Below are 21,720 nucleotides of genomic sequence, written 5' to 3' on the forward strand. Positions count from 1 at the left end.
GGTGAGGGCATGTGCCTGCCTAGAACAGGAAGGGGGGTGGGCAGCTGCCCATGGATATTCTCCACCTACTAAGAGTCCAAAGACCATAAGGTGTGTCTGTGGCTACTGCTGTCATCATGTACTTGCAGCCTGGGATAGAAACCTTTTACATTGGGTGGGGCTACAGCCATCCTAACCCCTTCCCAACACTCACTCGCTAGTGGACTGATCCACTTTTCAAGGAGTCAGACACATCGTTTGGATTTGTGGTGCCGGAGATCCAGAGCTACAGGTAATTGTGCAACAGGGAATGGGGAAGGGGAAGGTCACTTTGGAGCAATGTCTGACCCCTCTGGGCCCAGGAGCTCGTGTTCTCACAGATCAAGGACCCTCAGAAACCTTGATCATCCCGGTCTGCTCCTGACCATAGAGATCCCAGAGGTAGAGTCAGCTCAGGCTTGAATGACTGATTGGTTTGAAAAAATAATGGTGTCCCTTCATTGAAGGAACAAAGCTTGGGGTGGGCTGCATCCCCTTCGCCACGGGTGATTGATTGGAAAAGCCCTAACCCTGATCCAAAGGGAAGCAACTGAATTCCAATCCCTATCATCTAAGTGGCAGATTCTAATTGCCTCAGCCCCTGAATTGTCTTTTCACCCACTGCTGGGAGTAGATATTTGGGTCATGACATCAGTGATTTTCCTGGCTCTGGCTTCCATCTCGCTGTTCAGACTTTTTACAGATTTCTGACTGAATAGGGGCCTAGGGGCTTGGGACTTTATGGAATGGGCGAATGGGACTTTTGGTTTGCTACTCATTATTCCCAGATAGTTGGATTCCTCTCTATCTCTTTCACCTCCTCCTTAGTCCTCAGCCTCCCTTTCCTGAATCTGTTTTCTGAAGACAACCATTTTCCAAGGACACGCATAGTACTGGCTGTGCTCCTTGCCCTATCACCAGTTCCAAGATTATTGGGAATGCTTATCACCAAGTGTTTCTCAGCCTCTTCCCACACCAAAACACATAACCGTAAGCAAAGAGAACAGGTATCCAGACCCCTCTTCCCTTCCCGATAGGCAGAAGGACTTGGGGCTCGTGGGGATGGAAGGATGTGGGAAAGAAAGCTGACCAAGATTTCCTTTCCTCTCCTTTGAGTTAAGAAGTAGAGTTTATCATTCTCAAGGGTGAGATCTTTGGGGAAAAGGTGAAGAAAAGGAGAACTTAGATCATACAAACAACTAACAATTCCTACATGGCCCTTTAAAGCTTATAAAATGTCTTACATATTATCTCAATTGACCCTCCCCACAAATTTGTGAGATAGGAGCTATCATTATCCCCATTTTATACATCTAGGAAACTGAAATTTAGAAAAGTTATTACTGGCCCAAAGATACTTAGCTAGTCATTGTTTGAAGTAGGCTTTGAACTTAGATCTTCTTGACATCCAATGAGCTACCTGGCCACCTCTATCAGGCACTTACCTAGGGGAGAAATAAAAATTCTGACTTCTTAAGAGACTTTGACCTAAATTGTTTAGTAGAATTCCCAAGGCAAGAAAGAACCCAGGGAACCAATCTCCTCTCTTATTCCCTTGATTTTAACTTACTGTTAATGATATATTTAATTTAACTGAAAGTATAGTGTTTTTGTAAGAGCTCAGATAAATAAGTTGATGGTCCTCTAGTTTATACTTTTCCCAAGTTCCCCCAGTATCTTAATAGAGCCCTGACTCCTCACAAATACACTCTCTCTCTCTCTCTCTCTCTCTCTCTCTCTTTCTCTCTCTCTCTCTCACACACACACACACACACACACACACACACACACACACACTCATACACATCCATGCTTATACACAAACCTCCAAAGGGTCTTCTCAATCCAAAAAACCCATCATCCTATCTGTAAGATGGAGAAACTGAGGATTAGAAAAGAAAACTTAATAGTTTCCAATCCCAAAAGTTCCAGAGAAGGTTGTTCTTTCTCTAAAAACCTCACGAACCAGAGAGTCTAGCCTGGTTTGGGCCAAAATGAAGAATTTGGGCTTTAGTCTCTAGCTAAGCTGGGTCCAGTTTCCTGCTCTCTCTGAGTCTTCTAGGGAAAGGAGGGGTCTTGGCCTCTGGTCATTTGAATAAGTTTTTCAAACTATATGCTGGGAATTCTTTGCCCTCTGAGTTTTAGGATTATCCATCTGGAGCTATAAGGAACTTCTGGGGCCATCTAGCCCCACCTCTTTATTGTATAGATGAGGAAACTGAAGTGACTTGTGTCTAGTCATATAGGTGGTAAGCATCCCCCAAGTTGGATCTGAATATAAGTATTTGGGGTCTAGAGTCAGTGATCTTTCTAACTCAATGGGAGGCCACTGCTTCTCTCCCATATACCCATTTCTCTGACTTTCTGGTGTGGTCCCTTCCCCTCAGCCTACAGATAGAACATTGGCTATCAGGACAGGTCTTGTGGAGAGACATTTAAAGTCTTTGTGGGAAGGGTCTTATGGGACAGAAATTTGGGGGTTGGAAATTAGAAGGGTATTATTTCTTGAATCTATCAAAGGATAGGCTGAAAGGTCAAAATCTGTAATTTTTCCTAGGTTTCCAGAGCATACCACCAGTATAAAGGATGGACCATGTCACCCAGAGGGATAACCAGTTCAATCAGTGAGACCTAGAATTCATCAGGACCCCCATCCCTCCTTGCTGGCCTACAAAGTTTTATTCCCCTTCCCAATGGATTCCTTTCCCCTTTTCCCCTTTCCCTTCCCCTTCCCTTTCCCTTTTTCTTTCTTCTTCACCTTCTTCTCCTCCTCTTTCTCCTTTTCCTCCTTTTTCTTCTCCTCCCTCTTTTTCTCTTCTTCTTCCTCCTTTCCCTTCCTTTCTCCTTCCCCTTTCTTTTCCTCTTCCCCTTCCCCTTCTCCTCCTTTTTTCTCTCCTATTTCTCCTTTTTTTCTTTCCTCCTCCTTCTTTTTCCTCTTCTTCTCTTTCTCTTCTTTCTCCTCCTTCCCTCTTCCTTTCCCCTTCATCTTTCCCTTCTCCTTCTTTTCCCTCTCCTTCTTTGTCCTCTCCTCCTCCTTTTGCTTCTCTTTCTTTTCCTCCTTTTTCCCTTTCCTCTTCCCCTTCCCCTCAAGGATCTACTCCTTTCTCTTTTCTTGGGAGCCTATTCTTTTATCTCCAAGGTCCCACCTTTTGCCTCCCTTCCTTTCAGACCCATATCTCTGTATATCCAGCTCCCACATCCCTCTTTTGCACTGCACCATCTCCCGTGCTCTGAACATATTTCTTTTTCGGTTACTTTCCAGATACCCCAGGCCAGCCCTCAGCAAATCCAATAGCATGGCTAGACCCAGCAACAAAACTATTTACCGTAAGTTTCTTCTTATCCATTCTTGCCTTTCTGTTCTCCCTCCTTTTCATTCTCTTCTCAATGCCCTCCTGCCGTTTTCCTCCCTACTTCCCTTTGTGCTTCCTCTCCTTTCCTTCCCTTTCACACTTTAATCCCTGCTCCTTCACCCTCATCTTCATCCTCAGTTTGTTCTGCCCTCCCCACAATCTCCTGATCTGACCTCCCCACCATTACCACCACATTCCATTCCTCCCCTCTCTTTATCTTCTGCTCTTACCTCTAGAACAACGGAAAGAATACTCTCAAGCCATGGCTTCAGAACCCATCATCCTAAAGCAACGAGTGGAGGTAAGAATTTCTGCCTGTCTCACACATAGTTTTCCCCAGAGATTCTTTTAATTCTATTTAATTCATTCATTTCAAATACATATGTATTCACACTATGCTAGGGCTGCAGGAGAGTCCAGATCTCCAAGCATTAAACAATTAAAAACTAATTAATTGCCAAGGTACCGAGCTGATTTAAGGTTTCCTGGGTGTGGAGAGGAGGGGAAGAGAGGACATTCCACAAAGGGGATCGGAAGAAGTAAGAATGCTGATCACAGGATCATAGAGAGACCAGTATGAAGTCAGAATCCAATTTTTTTGTGTTGCAAATAAGGAAACTGAGGCTGAGAAAGGCTAAGGGATTTGTGCAGCTAGCAATGATCCTAGGAAATGAGAATGACACTAAGACAAGCATCTGACTGTTAGAAGTATAGCCCATGAATTTTGGGAGGTTGGCTGTGAAAGGTGGTTAAGAGAACTATAAGATCTCAGAGTTGAAAGAGACCCAGAAGTCTCTTTCACCTGAACAGGAATCACCTCAATTAACATCTAGCCTCTGCATGATGCTTCTCCATCCAGTGATGGAGAAACTCTTTGTACCATTTCCCCTTTGCCTTTCTCTCTCCCCTCTGCCAGAGAGCATATTAGTTTTTAAATAGTTTTATTTTGGGGAAAATTATTCCTTATGTTGAGAAGAAATCTGCCTCCCTGCAACTTCTACCTGCTGTTCTTCCTTCTACTTTCTGCCCTGAAGCAGAACTACTTAATTTCTCTTCTCGATAGTAGTGCTCCAAGGGTCAGAAAATCACAGCTTTTTATTTAAAATGTAAAAATTATTCTCAGATTTTTAGCCTTTGGACCATGGTATTCTTAGTTAGATAATCACCCTCCAAGGCTTGTCCTCTTCAGATTAAGCACTTCCAATATTTTCAGTTAATCCTCATCCCAATAACTTCTTTCAAGTTGATCAATGTCCTTCTAAACTATGGGGGCCAGAACAGAACACGGTGTTCTGGATGTGTTCTGACAATGGTGGAGGGCAGTGTTCTAGTAATACCATTATTTCCCACTGCATTTATAATTCACCAGAACTCCTAGTTCATTTCCACATAAAAGACTTTCTAACCACATATCTCCAATCCAGTACTTGTTGATCCTGTCCTTGATTGTTTTAACCTGATTATAACACTTTACATTTATGCCTATTAAATTTCACTGCATTAGTATTGTTCAATTATCATATCTTGTTATTTGGGGAATAACTATTCCGTAAATCAACATAGTAAGTTTACTTCTTTTCTTCAGAAGGAGTGTTTGTTTTATTTTATCAAAAAAGGAAATTAGTGTGTCTGAAGGAAGAGGAAAGGTGCCTTTGGAGAATGAGACAGTGATGATGCTAGTGAGGGGAACTACTTGTGAATCTGAGGAGTCGAAAAGGACTGGAGGATCTGACTTCAAGAAACAGAGTTAATTTTGGAGAAGAGGAGAAAAATCCCTTTACAGCAACTAAGCCTGGAGGGAAAGATCAGAGAACAGATGTAGACCCAGTGATTGACATGCTGAAATTCACAATATAGGGTCCAAGATATTTTCCGTCAAGCATTTATTTGCTCAAGGTGGATGAGGGGAGTGGAGAAGGAGAGAGGGATGAGAGAAAAGAAGGTGTAGGATAACCATTGTAAGAAGAAACAAAAGGAATAGAAGGATTGATGAGCAATGATGAGCACTAGGTTGCTGTCACCTTCCCTTGGTGTGAATCTGCAATGACCCAAGTCCACAGTTCTCCTCCAAGAGAGAAGCCCTGACAGTAGTCTTTAAGTCAGCAATTAGAGGGCATTATGAAAGGAGAGGAGCAGCTAGGTGGTGCAGTGAATAGAACAGGTTGACCCTACAGTCAGGAGGATCCGAGTTCAAATTTAATCTCATAGTTTGACATTTACTAGCTAGGTGATTTTGAACAAGTCACTTAAACTTGATTGCCAAGAAAGAAAAGAAAGAAAAAAAGAGAAGGGAAGAAAGGAAGAAAAGAAGGAAGAAAGGAGGGAAGGAAGGAAGGAAGGAAGGAAGGAAGGAAGGAAGGAAGGAAGAAGGAAGGAAGGAAGGAAGGAAGGAAGGAAGAAGGAAGGAAGAAGGAAGGAAGGAAGGAAGAAGGAAGGAAGAAGGAAGGAAGGAAGGAAGGAAGGAAGGAAGGAAGGAAGAAGGAAGGAAGGAAGGAAGGAAGGAAGAAGGAAGGAAAGAAAATTCAGGGGAGAAAGGAAATCTTGAATTATAATAAATTATAGAATCCTTTAAAATTTACGGAAGGAAGGAAAAAAGGGAAGAAGGGAGGGAAGGAGGGAGGAAAATACAGGGGAGAAAGGAAATCTTGAATTATAATAAATTACATAGTCCTTTAAATTTTATGGAAGGAAGGAAGGAAAGAAAATTCAGGGGAAAAAGGAAATCTTGAGTCATAATAAATTATATAATCCTTTAAAATTTATGGACAGAAGGAAGGAAGGAAAGAAAGAAAAAATACAAGGGAGAAAGGAAATCTTGAATTATAATAAATGACATAGTCCTTTACAATTTACACAGCACTTTCCTTCAATAAACCTAAGGGCTTGCATATTGCAAATATTATGCTCATTTTACAGATGAGAGAACAGAGGCTCAGTGGGATTAATTGGCTTGCCCATACTTACACACTAGTTTTATAACTAGTATTTGAGTTGACATCTCCAAATGGAATGTCATTCACTTCAGAGGGAAGCAGAGGCTTGACTTGCAGTTTTGGGGATAGGGATGAGGAGTGGGGGGTAGGAAAGAGAGGTTGAAGTGTTCGAAATCCATCATGACCTGGAAGAGGCTAAAGGATTGGCTGAGACAGGAGGGACCGAGTGATTGAAGGTTATGTTTGGGGAGCTTTGGAAAGTTTGATGTGGAGTTATTAAAAGATTAGAAAGTGAGTTTCTTGAGGGAAAACAACTTTTTTTGTCTCTATATCCCCATTACTTAAATGTTGGGCAGTGTGTGCAATGAAATAATTTTTAATATGAGCTGACTCTGCCTTGTGATGATGATAATGGCTAAAAATAACTATATTTATAGAGTGCTTTAAGGTTTGTGAAGCACTTTACAAATATTATTTCATTTTTCTTCTCCCAACAACCTTAAGAAATCAGTGCTATCATTACCCCCATTTTATAGATGAGAAAATTGAGGCAGACACATATGAAGTTACTTGCTCAGGATAACACCTCTAATAAGTGTCTATTAGGCTGCATTTGAATTATGGACCTGATTCTCTGTCCAGAGTGATAGTTACTGTACCACCTAGCTGAGCTCTAAGAGGGCGACTGTGCTAGAGGAGGCTGATATTAGTGGAGGTCCGGAGATGAGGTCGAGTTTGAAGTCATGGGAAATGATGATTTGACCCACCCTTCCTCTAGGAGAAGGGTCAGCAAGAGCTGAGAGGGCCCAAAGGCCACATAAGAGGGAGAGGGCGCCGAATCATGGGCTCTTCCGTTACACTGGCTAAGAAGAAGGGTAGGGCCCAATGGAGAAGGAGGATGAAGAAGATGAGTCAGGTGTGAGGGTCATCTAGGAATGGGGAAATGAATCACAAGTTGTGGCCATAAACCATTGGCACAAACAGCCACAGTCAGATAAAGGGCACATACACAGATGATACTGGAGGCGATTCCAAGTTTAGATAAAACACCGTTCCTGCCCTCATTGGGAAGAACACTGGCCTGGTGCACAGAAGATCTGGGTTCAAATTCTACCCTTGATGCTTACCCCCTGTATGTCCTTCACCTCGATGGCCTTCCCTTTGCCCATCTGTAAAATGGGAGGATTGTATTCAGTGAACTCCAAGGACCCTCCCAGCTCTTGTTTGCTATGAGTAAGGAGACATGACACACACATCAATAATAATACCAACAGCTTTTATTTGCGTAGAACTCCATCCATAATCTATGACTTAAGAGATAAGACTTTGGGAGTTGCCTGAATCTCAGAGAAATTAAGGCATTTGCTCAGCGTCACTGAATTGGTTGATGTCAGAGGCAGAATTGGAAACCAAGTTTTTCTGACTGCGTCCAACACTCATCCCCTTGACTGTGTTGTTGCTGTTCAGTCATTTTTCAGTCATGTCCAACATGCTGTGACCCCGTTTGGGGTTTTCTTGGCAAAGACACAGGAGTGGCTCGCCATTTCTTTCTCCAACTTATTTTACAGATGAGGAAACTGAGGCACACAGGATTAAATGACTTGCCCAGGGTCACACAGCTAGTAACTGTTGAGGCTGGATTTGAACTCAGGAGATGACTTTTCCTGACTCTAGACCCAGGACTCTTACCTGCTACGGCACCACATAGCTGCCCTCCTATGCCATGGCCATAATACATGCTAAGTGTATCACTGAGATACAACACAGAGTGGGATGTGACTTTATCAACAAAGGGGTCAGAGAAGGCACCGTGGAGGCAATGGCATTTGATCTAGGCTTAAAGGATGGGGAAGAACCCACCTGAGGAAGGGGAAGAGGAAGGACATTCTTGACTGAGGGAACAGTGGGAACCATGACACGGGCAGGCAAGGACGGGCCATCTGAGAGTAGGGGTCCACTCTGTCCGTGCCCACAGAATTCACAGAGGGATGTGGAAGAAGATTAGACTACAATGGTACAGCGCCATCAACTACGGAGGGCCGGACTGTGAGGGGGAATTATTTGAAATCTACTTAGTAGGCCAGAGGGAACTATTGAAACTGTTGGGTTTTTTATTTGTTTGTTTGCTGTATTTTACTGAAGGGAAGCAAGAACAGATATGTGTGTAAGGCAGCTAGGTGATGCAAGTGGCAGACAGACAGACAGAGATGGGCAGACAGACAGACAAAGGTAAAGAAAGAGGAGAGAGACAGAGAGATAGAAACAGAAAGAGACAGAGACAGGAATAGAAATACAAAGGTAGAGAAGGAAAGAGATAGAGACAAAGAGGTAGAGACAGAAGAAGGCAGACAAAGGTAGAGGAGGAAAGAGACTGAGACAAAGAGGTAGAGACAGAAAAAGGCAGACAAAGGTAAAGAAGGAGGAGAGAGACAGAGATAGAGACAGAAAGAGAAAGACAGAGAGATAGACAAACAGAAAGGAAGAAAGACCTTCAACATCCATGCAGTGACAATGATGGCTTATGTTCTGTTGCAGGTGGAATAAAGAGAAAAATAAGACAGATATTACAGGTAAAGGTGGGACCAACAAGTACTTGATTGGCTATGAATAGTGGGGAATAGGGGATGGAGATAAGCATTTATGTAGTGCCTACTGTATGCCAGCCACTGTACTAAGTGTTTTTCATAATTATGAATAGTGAGCAAGAGATGAGTATAAGGTTTTTGAAGGTGGCAGACGAAGTGAATGGCAAGACCAGTGAATGTACCACATGAGCAAAACTTTCTAGTTTATTTTTGTATTTTTTCAGTGCCCAGCTTGACATTGAATGCAGAGTAAATATTTGATAAATGACTAAAGAATGAATATAATAGAAGTTTGAATGATGAGAAATTGAGAGAAAGCCATTAGTTTGATCGTTTTCGGGTAATAGTAGGACCAAACAGGGAGCTTACCCCTGAGCCAGCTAAGTTGGGGGAAAAGGAGTTCAATGAAGCCTCCATGGAAAGGGTAGAAGTATTGTGATTCATGGAAAGGGAGAAAAGGACAAGAATTTATTAAATACCTATTATGTGCCAGGTACTATGTTAAGTACTTGTTTATACAAATTTTATCTTATTTGATGTTCATAACAGTCCTATGAAGTAGATGTTATTATTAAGTGCCCAGAATCATTCAGTCAGTAAATTTCCAAGTTAGGATTTGAACTCAGATCTTTTTAACTCTAGGCCCAGTGTTCTATCCGCTGTACCACTAAGAGCTTCTGGTTTGAACATAGACATAGTTAGAACTTATCTTTAAGTATTTGCAAGATGTGGAAGAGGAAAAGGCCTTTTCTGTTTAGCCCCTGAGACCAAAACTGAGACTGATGGTTGAAAGTTACAGGGAGACCAACTTAAACTCAATGGAAGGCATCTGGTGCTGCATGATGGGTGGCTAGAGTGCCAGAGTGCACAGAGCACCTCACCTGGAGTCAGGAAGATTTATAGTTACTTAGCTGTGTGACCCTGGGCAAGTCACCCTGCCTGCCTCAGGTTCCTCATCTGTAAAATGAGTGGAGAAGGAAATGCCAAACCATTCCAGTATCTCTGCCAAGAAAAACCTAAATGGGGTCACTAAGAGTTGGTCACAATTGAAAGACATCAGCAAAGCTTCGGGGCAGGTCTCATTGGGCTTAGAGTTAGGATCTGACTCTGAGTCCTGACTCGAACACCTACTAACTGCGCGACCCTGCACAAGCCATTTACCCTCTCTCAGCCTCAGTTTCCCCACTTATAACATGGATTTCACACTGCTAGGTCCCATTAGTGTGACTGGGGAATCCATATGAAACAGTCATATTGCCTAAATCTGTACTACATATTTCCACTGGGCTGGAATAAATGACTATATTTTACATAATTATAACTTTGCATAGGGTAAATTAAAATCCATGCCATCATTTCAGGGGACTCATTATTGTCACTAATCTGAGCCTTGCTATAATAGCATCTGCCTCAGGAACTTTTTACAAGGACTAAATGAGATAACATGTAATATCCTGCTTTAAAGTCGTATGCAGACTTTAATGTAGTCTTAATGTAGTATTAAGCTACAAACTGTACTAAAGATCCCTGAAAGAGATTGTCTAAATGTCAGCTCTACACTAGGGTCCTCAAGCTGGGGCCAGGTCACTCACTCAATCAACAAGCACTTCTTAGATTACTGCTGTGTGCTGGGCACTGGAGGGCTAACCGTTAGGGATTCCTGCTCAAACTCACAATGGCTAAGGTCCCTTTCAGGCGTGAGAATCTATAATCCTGAAAAATCAAAGAAGTGCTGAAGTAGGAGAGGGTCCTGACAGACACTATCTGTTCCCAGAGAGGTGGATATGGCTAACAGAGGGGATAGACGCATTACTATGGGAAGTATTATGGGATCCATGTTAGTTAGAAGCAAGAAAGGGAAGTAGAGAAAGAAAGGAGAGAAAAAAAAGAAAGGAAAGAGAAAAAGGAAAGAAGGAAGGAAGGAAGAAAGGAAGGAAGGAAGGAAAGAAGGAAGGAAGGAAGGAAGGAAGGAAGGAAGGAAGGAAAGAAGGAAGGAAGGAAGGAAGGAAGGAAGGAAGGAAGGAAGGGAAAGGGAAAAGAAGGAGAAAGAGGGGACAGTGGAATAGATGAGAGAAAGAGAGATGTAGAACAGATCAAGAGAAAAGACAAATTCATGAGACAGTTGAATAATCCAAGTAGAATAATTCCAAGTTAAGAGAGAGTGCGGGAAAGGCACCCCCCAGTATGGGGCCTGAGAGAAGGAAGAAGGTACCGTGGCAGCTAGAGATGCCCTCGTGGAGAGGTTGGGATCCAAGCTGCATCCCAGGAGCTGGTAAGAGATTGTGAAGGGACAGTATTTCCCTTTGGCTGTGTGCAGAACCACAACCATCAGAAGAGGATCCAGCAAATCCAGGATTTCAGTCAATATTTATGAAGAATCGGATCTATGCAGGATAGGCAACGTAGTCCAATGGCTAGAGAGGCTGCGACTTCAAACTTCGTTCTGACAATGTCCCCAGGAAGATGTCATTTCTTAGTGCTCAGTATAACTCTCTAGACTGTGTTTCTAAGACTATAACCTGCACTGGCAGAGGGATTCCCTCACCTGGGAGTTCCTTATGCTAATGAAAGCACGGATCCAGTCCCTGTTCTTACGTGCAAGCTGCTGTGTCTGACTCTGGGGCAGAGAGGAAATAGCAGGTTCTGGGGCGAGCATGGTAGAGTTGAGCATAGATCGGGGAGCAATGTGAGATAAGATTGTAAAGGCAAGGAGGGAGTGGTTTGTGTCCCTGAAAAACAAGTGAAGGAGAGTGGACTTTATCTCTCGGGCAATAGGAAAGCAAAGGAACTGCCAGCTCTTTGATCCAGCACCTGAAACCCCAGAGATTCAAGATAGTTGCCGAGTTGTCCCTTTAAACAGATCCCTGACAGTCCCTGACCCAAATCCTGAAATGTGCCTAATGCAGCCTTCCTCGGCCCATCCCTTCTCCCCTGGAATATTTCCTAACTCCAACCTTGACCTTAACCTGGGAGAGTTGAGAATAGATTCTACTTGTCTGGGGACCTTGGGGACCACTTCACCAGCCCAGAGCACTTCCTACCCCGTGAACCAAGGATCTGCTGAACCCCTCCCTCAAAGTTTCCCAGCTCCTGAGCACTCTCCCTTGTTAATCCTCAGCACCTGCTGACCTGTAAACTCGGCTCAGGAACTCTCCGGGAACCTAAGGATGTAATCACGAAGCTTCAGATGATGGATGCCCAAGGTCAAGTGTGGGGCCAGGATGTGGTCCTGCAGGTCAAAGACAATTGGCTTCAAATCCTGGATATTGAGACTAGGGTAAGGGTTTCATCATAGCCTTCCTCTCCTATTTCCCCAAGGGGACCTTAACCTTTCCTTCTTCCATATTCCCTCTCATGCTCATCCTGACCCTCCCAAAACCAAGGACTCCCCCAGGGAGGTATGGCTTGGAAGGCCAGATTAATGGCCATGGGAATTCTATGTTAGAGGGAACTCCCTGGAAGAAATGTATCCTGGCTCTCAAAATGATACGTTTACTAAATCTTTCTTTTTCTCCCACAGGAAGAGATGGATGCCTACCCCTTAGAGAACATCCAATCTCTGGATGCCATATTAAATAGCTGTTCCTACAATTCAGTTCTATTAATCATGCTTCAGGAGCTGGGCCAGTCTTTGACCAATATCCTATTATTCCAGTGCAGGGAAGTTGGGGTGAGCAGCCTGAGTTGGGGGGAAAGCTGGAAAGCAATGACCTTACTAGCCTGGAGGGAATGAGAAGAGAACACCAAGTTTAGGAATAGGAGTGGCAGGGCTCCTGCCCAGACTCATGTATTCTGATTGTCCCCTTCTCCAGGCTGAGATCCTGAGGAATAACCTACAGAAGGCAATTGATGAAATGAAAGAAAGGAGAGAACCAAGGTAAAACCTCCTTCTAACCCCCATGGCCCTCTGAAGTTCCCAAGGATAACTGGCTCTCAGTCCCAAGGACAATGGGAAGAGATCACTTCACATACCCAGAAATTAATTTGTGATATCCCAATTGCTATCCTTGAGGCTAGAAACAAAGCTGAAGATAGGGTCAAGAAAAGGGCCAAAAATGGGTCCAAGCTGGAGGAGATAGAAATAAAATGAGAGTGAGAATGAGTAAGGGGCTGGAGGATAGGGGTCAGGTTCAGAATTGGGATGGGGATAAATGGAAGGCTGGGGCAGCCCAGTAGAGCAGGGACTAGAGCATCAGCTCAGTGTCAAGAAGATGAATCTTTCTGAGTTCAGATATAGCCTCCAACACTTATTAAATGTGTGATTCCGGGCAAGTAACTTCATCCTGTCTGCCTCAGTTTCCTCATCTGTAAAATGAGAATGGAAAAAGAAATGGCAAACCATTCCAAAAAGAGAAAACCCCAAATGGGGTCCCAATTGAAACAGCTGAACAATGGCAAAATTGGGAGGCAAAGGAAGGAGGATGAAGAAAGGCTCTAGAGTTGGGAAAACAATTAAAGACTAAACAACTAAAGAGATGGAAGTGGAGGCATTCAAAAGGGATGGGATTGAAGCTAGGATGGAGATGGGCTGAAGGGGAGAGGAGACTGGAGTTATCTGAGTTGAGAAGACTGTAACATAATGCAATTCTGAAAGCCTGAAGGCTGGGGGACAGGAGACCTTCTATCTCTGTTTCAAAGATCCAGACTCAGATCTTATCTCCTTCACAGATACAGATTTGGGAGTCCCCAACCCAAAGAGCATAAGTGGGAGGCAGATCCCCAGGAGAGGTACCGCAGGAACTCCAGGAACTCCATCGAACACAGTGAGTAGAGTTCAGAGTATTCGGGAGCTGGGATGGAGGATGGGGAGAAGCATTGATTGCAGCCCCGAGGGGTTGAAATAAGACATCTGGTTACAATGGCCACAGTCCTTTATCTTCTGAACATGAACAGGATTCCCTGCCTCATATCAGTCTAATACCCAGCCACCACAGAGGTTTGACCAGTTTTCTCCACAGAAGGCACAGGTTGAGCTCCCCCTGGACCTAGAGGAAGACATGGTAAATATATCCAGCCTTAACCTGGGACCCTCTGACTTTGGGCACATTGTGGAGGGAAAGGAAGAAGGGTTGAAAGAAGGACTGGAGCAATAGGATATTGGTCAAAGACTACACAGGTGGGCAAGACTAGGGCTGGTTAGAGGGACAGGGCTGGAAGCTCCAATTTAAGACCAATGACATGGTATTCTGAAGGAGTGCAGAGGTCACTGGCTTATTCAAGGTCAAAGACTCACCTGGATGGGGGGAATTGTCTGAACACAGGAGGAGCTAAACAACACCCTGAATAAAATCGAGCAGTTTGTGGAGATGACAAAGGGGGCCCCGAAAAATAATACCAAGAAGAATTTTTGGGGGAAGAAGAAGCCCCAAAAAGGTGAGCACAGGGTTTCTGGGAGGGACAGGAGCCACCAGAAGGACATTTAGGAATGGTGGGAGTAGGAGGAGCATGGGCACAGTGCTCTGAGTGCTCAGTCAGTCCTGTCTACTTCACAGGACTCCTCTCAGAACTCAAATACATAGAGTGTTTCCAGATGGTCAAGCATGCACTCAATCTCCTGGTAAGTCAACCCCTTGGAAGTGGGGGGAGGAATGGTTTATCCTGTAACTCAGTCTCCTTCTCCAACCTCCTACTCTCCAAAACAAACCCTTGTCCCTCCTCCTCATTTCATAAACCCTAGACTCAGCTCCTCCCCTCTCATCCAAAAATCATTCTCTACCCTTGAAAATTGCCTAAAGAATCGTATCTAGAAACAATGTTCCTCTCCCCCTCCCCCTTCCTCTCGACTGCCTGGGAATTCAGTTAATTTAAGTAAGGGGGAAACCAAGACCAAGCCCTCAACCCCTTTGAGGAAGCAGAGGGACCTGGTAGTGACAGAGTTGGTCTATTTATATATCCTCAGGGGAAGCTGGAGCTCCACATAGATCAACCAAGTGCTCCTGATTTTGTACACAATCTCTTCAAAGCTTTGATCATGGTAAGTTGAAATGGCCCAAGGAAGCCCATGGGGATGGAGATGGGCAGGGTACATTGAGGAGATGAAGGGATGGAGGGTGAGAGATAGAAGGGAGTCCTATTTTCCGCTCAATAGAGTGTTTCAGAACAAAGCCATTGCCTTCAACCCCAAGGTAGTCAGGAATGCTAGGGACTGGGAGGAGATATCAGGAGGGCAAAAGAGAAGATTCCATGGAGTAGAAAGATGCATCCCTAACATGCATGATTGTACACAAGTATCCAAACAGAGACATTTTAAAACCTCCCTATATGTACTGGATCCTGGCATGTCAAAGTCTTTCTAATACTGTCTCTTGTTCAGCTCTTCTTGGCAAGGAACCACAGTTCCCAACATATGCTCTGTTATTCCCTCAGGTGATCACCAACTGTCCCAATCCTCATTGGGCAGCTTCAGTAGATGTTCCCCAGTTAACCCCCAAGGCCATTGCCCTACTGGAATCTTGTCTGCTACCAAATGAAATGGATTTCTGGAAAAGTCTAGGAGAGTTCTGGACCACCAGCACGTGAGAGAAAACTCCAGTTGTGATATTAGTCCCAGATGCCCACCCTCATCCCTAACCCCCAAGCATGCACTTACGTGGGCATTTTGCTACATTCAAAGAATCTTAGATTTGGAAGAGACCTTAGAGTTCATTGAGTCCATCTTCCTTCTGATGTAGGAAATCATTTAATGTATTCCAGCTGGCTGTATGGAAATCAGGGTTGTCCCTATACTCAAATAGGATTGTGCACAAGTAAAACTGATGTGCAGTTACATCTATGAGGCTGTATGATACAAACAGATATCTGTTTATATATAGGTTATATAGATGTAAAAAAGAACATTGGATTTGGAACTGGAGATACTACTGCTGCTTGGAGATAGTGGGCAAATCTTTCCCATCTTCTTTCATTCAGGGTCCTTATTGGTAAAATTAAGGAGGTGACTGGAAGACACTTTCCAATTAAAAATCATATGTGCCTGTGCTCCTTAATAGTTATGTGCACAGAAAGTTATAATATCTGTGTAGTTGCTTATAAATGTATTAATAAGGGGAAGTGGAGAAGGGAATAAGCATTTATATAGTGTATGCCAGGAATTATTTTAAAAAAATATTATCTCATTTGATCCACATAACAACCTATGGAGTAGGTGCTGTTGTTATCCCCGTTTTACAGTTGAGGAAACTGAGGCAAACAGAAATTAAGTTTCTTGGTCAGGGTCGCACAGCTAGGAAGTATCTGAGGCTGGATTTGAACTCAAGTTTTCTATTTACTATGCCATCTAGTTTCTTACCTAATATAATCATAAAGCTGGAAGGCAACTTGTCCAACCATGTTACAGATAAAGAAACTGAGGCTAAGAGAGGTGTAATGACTTGTTCAGAGTTATTCCAATAATAAGCAGCACAATTAAGAATCAAATCCTGGTCCTCTCGTTCCAAGTGCAATGTTCTTTCCCAACCTGAGATTGCATCCTTTTAAATATAACTGGTAGAAAGAGTTTTCTTTAGTATCATGGTGTTGTCCAAAAGGGCTGAATTGAAAGTCGGGGCCTTGAGTTTGAATTGCTAGTTTGAATTGCTAGCTGGTAACTGGCAAGGTTTACAGACTGAAAGGATTTGAACAGATCACCTCCAATGGCCTTTTTTAAAATGATGATTCTGGGTTCCCCCATAGGTTAGGAAACATTATTGTTTTCCTTCTGCTTTCTATGAGCCCTAAGCTCAATATAAAAGAGGGACTGGCTCAGATTGGTTTGTTTATTTTTCCTCCCCAGGGTTTATGGGGCAGACCAAGAGTCCACAAATCCTACACACACACCCAGATTCTACAGACAAACTGAACCTTCAGAATACTCTAGGGTCAATCACCAGCACAACCCAGCCAAGGTAAGAAACAAGAGGTACTTCCTGGCTCCTGAGTGTTGAGCACAGGTGACCCTTCTCCGTTAGCTGCCGTCAACCTCACAACCACCCTCACCCCAATTCTCTTCCTGAGCTCCTCCAGCTTCAGCTAAGAAAGACAGTCTTGTCCCTTTCCTTTCCTCCAGACCAAATTTGAAATGATACTGCCAGGCAATAATGGGGTGTGTGTTTGTATTTGTCTGCCCCACTGTCTTGTGGGGAGAATTATTAACATCAATTAGAAAATTTCCCACTACCTACTCTCATTTGGTCCCTGTTCTCTTTTCTTTACAGGACCAGGAACGCATGTCACCCAGGTTTGTCCTAAAATCAATAGCAATGGGTGTGGGGCTGGTGTTCTGCAATGTAAATTTCTAATCTCTCTCTCTCTCTCTCTCTCTCTCTCTCTCTCTCTCTCTCTCTCTCTCTTTCTCTCTCTCTCTCTCTCTCTTTCTCTGTGTGTGTGTGTGTGTCTGTCTGTCTGTCTCTCTTTTTCTTTTTCTCTCTCTGTGTTTTTCTGTCTCTGTCTCTCTATGTCTGTCTCTGTCTCTGTCTCTTTCTTTTTCTTTCTCTGTATCTTTCTCTCTGTCTCTTTGTCTTTGTGTGTGTGTGTGTGTGTGTGTGTGTGTGTGTATGTCTCTATGTATGTGTGCCTCTGTTTGGTCTATGCATGTGTCCCTCTCTCTGTCCCTTCTCTGTCTCTATCTGCCTGTGTATCTATCTATGTATTTATGTATCTATCTGTCTCTCTCTAAATATCTGTCTGTCCATCCATCCAGCTAACTAGGTATTATATCTATCTACCTATTTGTCTTTCTATGTGTCTATCTGCCTGCCTCTATCTGTGTATGTATCTGTCTCTCTCTTTCTCTCCCTCCGCCCTCCTCTCTCTTCCCCTTTCTCCTCCCTCCATCCTATTTTTTATATCTTATTTCTTACTTTCTTCCTTGCTGGCCCTGCTCCTCCCTTCCTGCTCTCTCCTTCCTTAATTAAGCATCACTGCTCCAAGGACACTGAGTGCCATCCTCCTGGGGGAAGAGCAGACAGTGTTCTCGGAGCTAGAACAAATTGTCTCTTGCCCCCATACATCCCGACTCTTCCCCAGCTGGTGCCCCCTGCCCCCACAGTCTAACAACGCAGACATTCAGAACCTCCTCTGCCCAGCCTGCTGAGCTGTGGGCAGGGGTTGGGAGGGAGAGGTCAGGTTCCCAGCCAGAGGGCAGGCAAAGAGATTTCTGGGATTTCAAACCTCGAGAGAGCTCAGACACTGCCATTGAGGGCCCCCAGGCTTCAGACTGCTCCCCTTTTATGTGTTCCCTGGGGGGAAGGAATGAGGCAGAGAAAAGTATAACTGAAAAAGCCCCATCCTACTCCCAGGTATTGAGAAGATTCCGTAGGAGACCAGATGTCACAGGTCCCATTCTTCAGAATTCCCTTCCCTTTTCCCATGGTCCTCATCCTGGAGACCTAAGAACTGTCCCTGATTCTCCTTCCCCTACAGACCCAGCCTATCCCAGAAGCCTGTACTAATGCAAGTCCAGTATGAGTTTGAAGGCAGGAATTCAAAGGAGCTGACAGTGGTTGCTGGTGAGGTGCTAGAGGTGAGGAATGAAAATTGTCAAGAGATGAAAGGGGAAGAAATGAGCATTTATTAAGTACCAACTATGTACTTATGTAAAGTAAGCACTTTACAAATATTATTCCATGTGAGCCTCATTACCTGGAGGTAGGTCTATTATTATCCTCATTTTCTGAGGCAAATAGAAATTGTGTCTTGTCTGACATCACACAGCTAGTAAAAATTCTGAGAGCATATTTGAACTCAGATCTCCTTGATTCCAAGCCCAAAGCTCTATCCACTGGGCCACCTGCTGTCTAGGATGATAAACCTCTATTAGTAGATTGGAGAGGGGTCAGAAGGGACAGGCAGCCTGGAAGGAGGGGGAATTGAATCTAAAAGAACCTTTCATGCTGAATGTGGGGGAGGAGATTATAGGGAAGAGAAAGGAAGAAGGTAGAGATAAAGAGAAGAAAAATTTACTTCTACTCCTCCCATGGGGACTATTTGGGTAGCTTCTTCCCAGTCTCCAAACCAGGTAAGACAGAGACCCTGAGATGAGAATTGCTTTGACTTTCCACAGATTCTGGACCAGAGCAAACAATGGTGGCTGGTGCAAAATGAAGCTGGACGAAGAGGATACATCCCTAACAACATCCTAGAACCTCTGCCACCAAGCCTGCAAATGAAGAGGGTCCACTCCAGCTCCCCAACTCGGGTAACTGCAAACTGTAACTAGGGTGGGTAGACGAGGCTTCATCCCAGGGCACTAAAATTCAGAGGGTGTCTCCTCCTTTTAGAAACTTAGCATTAAGAGCTTAGCTCTTAGAATATAGTTAAAATAGGAAGCTTAGAGAAGGCTTAAGCTTCTTCCCCCAGCACACACCATGAGGGCTCCTCCCTGACTCCCACCATCCCCAAATTTTCTTTTTCCCACCCTGAGGCATTAATGCAAAAGTCGTTAGTTGTAAGTGTGTGTTAACTGTTTGATTGGTCTCCCTCCCAAATTTCTAGCTCAAGCTCTTTAGGGAAATAGTAAAAGCTGGGTTGCATAGGAAGATGTGGGTCTGAGGCAAGGAGAATGCATGGTGATGCACTGAGGAAAAGGGGCAATGGAGTCAGTCTTGGGACCTCCAGGGTTCTGTGTTATCTCCTAGGGTCCCATCCTACGGCCCAGCTCCAAGCCACAGGAGGTGATGGATTGGCTGCAAGCTCAAAACTTCTCACCCATGTAAGTTCCAGCCCCGGGATTTGGGGGAAGGACGAAAAAGGGGGGGCCCTAAGAAGGGAGACCCAGGAAATACCACTTCTCTCAGATACTTTGATCTAGCCCCCTCATCGCCATCTCCATTCCTTCGAAAAGAATTTATGAAGTGGCTACTATATTCAGAGGGAGTTACAAATATTGGATCAAATATAGTCCCTGCCCTTGTGGGATAAGTTATTTGTAATAAAAGCACATTAGAAAACTATAGATGTGCTATGGGATATCCAAAGGGAAGGTGAATCAGGGTAAGAAGTGGGGAAGGCTTCAGGAAAGAGGTGGTATTTGGGTTAGGATTTAAATGGATAGGAATTTAATTGCAATAAAGGAAAAAGAAGATATCCCCCTCCATCCAGAATTATATCATTCCCAATAGTCCAATCACCACAACTGTCTGTTGCCCTAACAGTATCTCTATCTACAGAATCAGAACTAAGACAGAGCAACAAGGCTTTTGTCTTAGGGCACTTAATTCAGAGGGCAATCCTTCTGTAGTTTTAAGGCAACTCAAAGAACAAAATTTAGCACCTAGATAGGGAGAATAATTAGTCAAAATAGGAAGCTATAAAGTGGATCACATCTCTTCCCCACTTACCACTATGCTATCTCCCACTCCCCCACTAGTCTTTGCTTCCCCAGTGCTTGTCCCGGGATCACTGCAATATTTCTAATTGCTAATTATGACCTTCTGTCTCTCATAGCACCGTTAAGAGCTTGGGAGTGCTAACAGGAAGCCAGCTTTTACACATGCAACCTCGGGAGTTGCAGCTGGTATGTCCAGAGGATGCCCCCCAAATCCTGGCCCGGCTAGAAGAAGTGAAGATGCTGTTAGGGGTGAGGCAGATCTGGACCCCCATTTTCTGAATTTGGGCCCCTATTGAACATTGGGGGTGGTCAAGGGAAGGGGGTGAAGAGTCCAGTCGCACCTGTGTGACTACAAAGGTTTGGGGATACAGTCATTGATTCTGGCAGGAGGGCCTTGATGTCATTGCTTTGGGCATCTGAATAGTTATTCCCAAATCCAGGGTAAGTAAATCTACAATTCTTTGTCCCAGTGCATCCTGAACTCAATCTTCTTCCTTCCCCAGATGGGTCCTTAGTTTCACCCAGACCAGCCCAGGATGAAAAGTGAAATCCCTGATTTTCTCAAGCAAGGCAACAGATCGGATGCTTCTGCCAGTCATATAGCATTGGACACCCCACTCACCCATATTTGGTACCTCATTCTATTCCCAATTTCTATTCCAGGAATCTGCCAATCTCCATGTCCTGGTCTATCCCACTTTTTTTCTGAAGTGAAATGGGTATATGGGCAGTAGGTGGGGAAGGGGAAAACAGAGACTGAAAGTGAAGGTTACTAGGGTGATACTTGTGTTACCCATTTGTCCCTGTCTGGAGACATCCCCAAAACCTGAATATTTATTGTACTTCCTTCCCCCCAATAAACCAATGCTTGTGACCAAAGAGTTTTAACTAAACACATTTGTAACAAGAGTTTTGTTTTTCTTGCTTTCTCATTTTGGGGTAATGATGAGGGGACAGGGAGATAAAACAGATCTTCATTTGAAAATTAAATTTAATTATGTTAAAAAGACCTTAAGAGGAATATATTGCCTCTTGAGACAACACATTTCACTTAATGAATGGTTCTAATAGTTAGGAAGTTTTTTCCTGACTTCAAAGTTAAATTCAGTATTTCATGACTCCTATCCAATTGAGACTCTCAGCTCCAAGGCATGGGAAGTCTAATTTCTCTCCTACTTCTTAGGCCCATTCTCTTTCCCTTCTCTATTTTAGTTTTCCAACTGGAGTGGAAAAATCTTTCTTCTTTAGAAGTGGATCAAGAAGAGCAAAAGTAACTTTAATGCAGGATATTAAAAACCATTTAAAATATTAAAAATCTATAGTCAATAAACAAAAACCACCAACTAGACAAGCATAAATCATGATATAAAAAAATTTCTGTTCTTGGTGTTCATACAGAAAATTTACCAAGATCCTACAGAGGGCTCTTGGTTATTTTTCAATTTCATTTGTTCAAAATATAAACATGTATTAAGCCCCTTGTAAACTAAGTTAGGGAGATAGCAACTTTAAAGTACAGAGGGCAT

General features: G+C 43.7%; 1 protein-coding gene across 1 annotated transcript; it reads left to right on the plus strand.

Annotated features, from left to right (window-relative positions):
• Positions 1 to 138: 138 nt before the first annotated feature.
• On the plus strand, positions 139 to 21,087 carry LOC127559371 (epidermal growth factor receptor kinase substrate 8-like protein 3). The gene is made up of 20 exons (XM_051993102.1): positions 139 to 271; positions 2,576 to 2,642; positions 3,281 to 3,345; positions 3,608 to 3,672; positions 12,008 to 12,166; positions 12,410 to 12,559; positions 12,702 to 12,766; positions 13,558 to 13,652; positions 13,783 to 13,889; positions 14,151 to 14,262; positions 14,382 to 14,446; positions 14,789 to 14,863; positions 15,256 to 15,404; positions 16,661 to 16,772; positions 17,082 to 17,104; positions 18,289 to 18,388; positions 18,929 to 19,063; positions 19,503 to 19,576; positions 20,311 to 20,443; positions 20,698 to 21,087. The coding sequence occupies exons 2-20, from the start codon at positions 2,605 to 2,607 to the stop codon at positions 20,707 to 20,709; spliced, it is 1,734 nt and encodes a 577-aa protein (XP_051849062.1). The 5' UTR covers positions 139 to 271; positions 2,576 to 2,604; the 3' UTR covers positions 20,710 to 21,087.
• The last annotated feature ends 633 nt before the right edge of the window (positions 21,088 to 21,720 follow it).

This window comes from Antechinus flavipes, chromosome 4 (assembly GCF_016432865.1).
Source record: "Antechinus flavipes isolate AdamAnt ecotype Samford, QLD, Australia chromosome 4, AdamAnt_v2, whole genome shotgun sequence".
In the NCBI taxonomy this organism is placed as follows: domain Eukaryota; kingdom Metazoa; phylum Chordata; class Mammalia; order Dasyuromorphia; family Dasyuridae; genus Antechinus; species Antechinus flavipes.

Excerpts from the sequence above, each read along its gene's own strand:
- LOC127559371 (XM_051993102.1), top strand. The coding sequence starts at position 2,605 with ATGGACCATGTCACCCAGAGGGATAACCAGTTCAATCA. Across the intron at positions 16,773-17,081 it reads ACCAGCACAACCCAGCCAAG|GACCAGGAACGCATGTCACC; the intron begins GTAAGAAACAAG and ends TTTTCTTTACAG. Across the intron at positions 19,064-19,502 it reads ACTCCAGCTCCCCAACTCGG|GGTCCCATCCTACGGCCCAG; the intron begins GTAACTGCAAAC and ends GTTATCTCCTAG.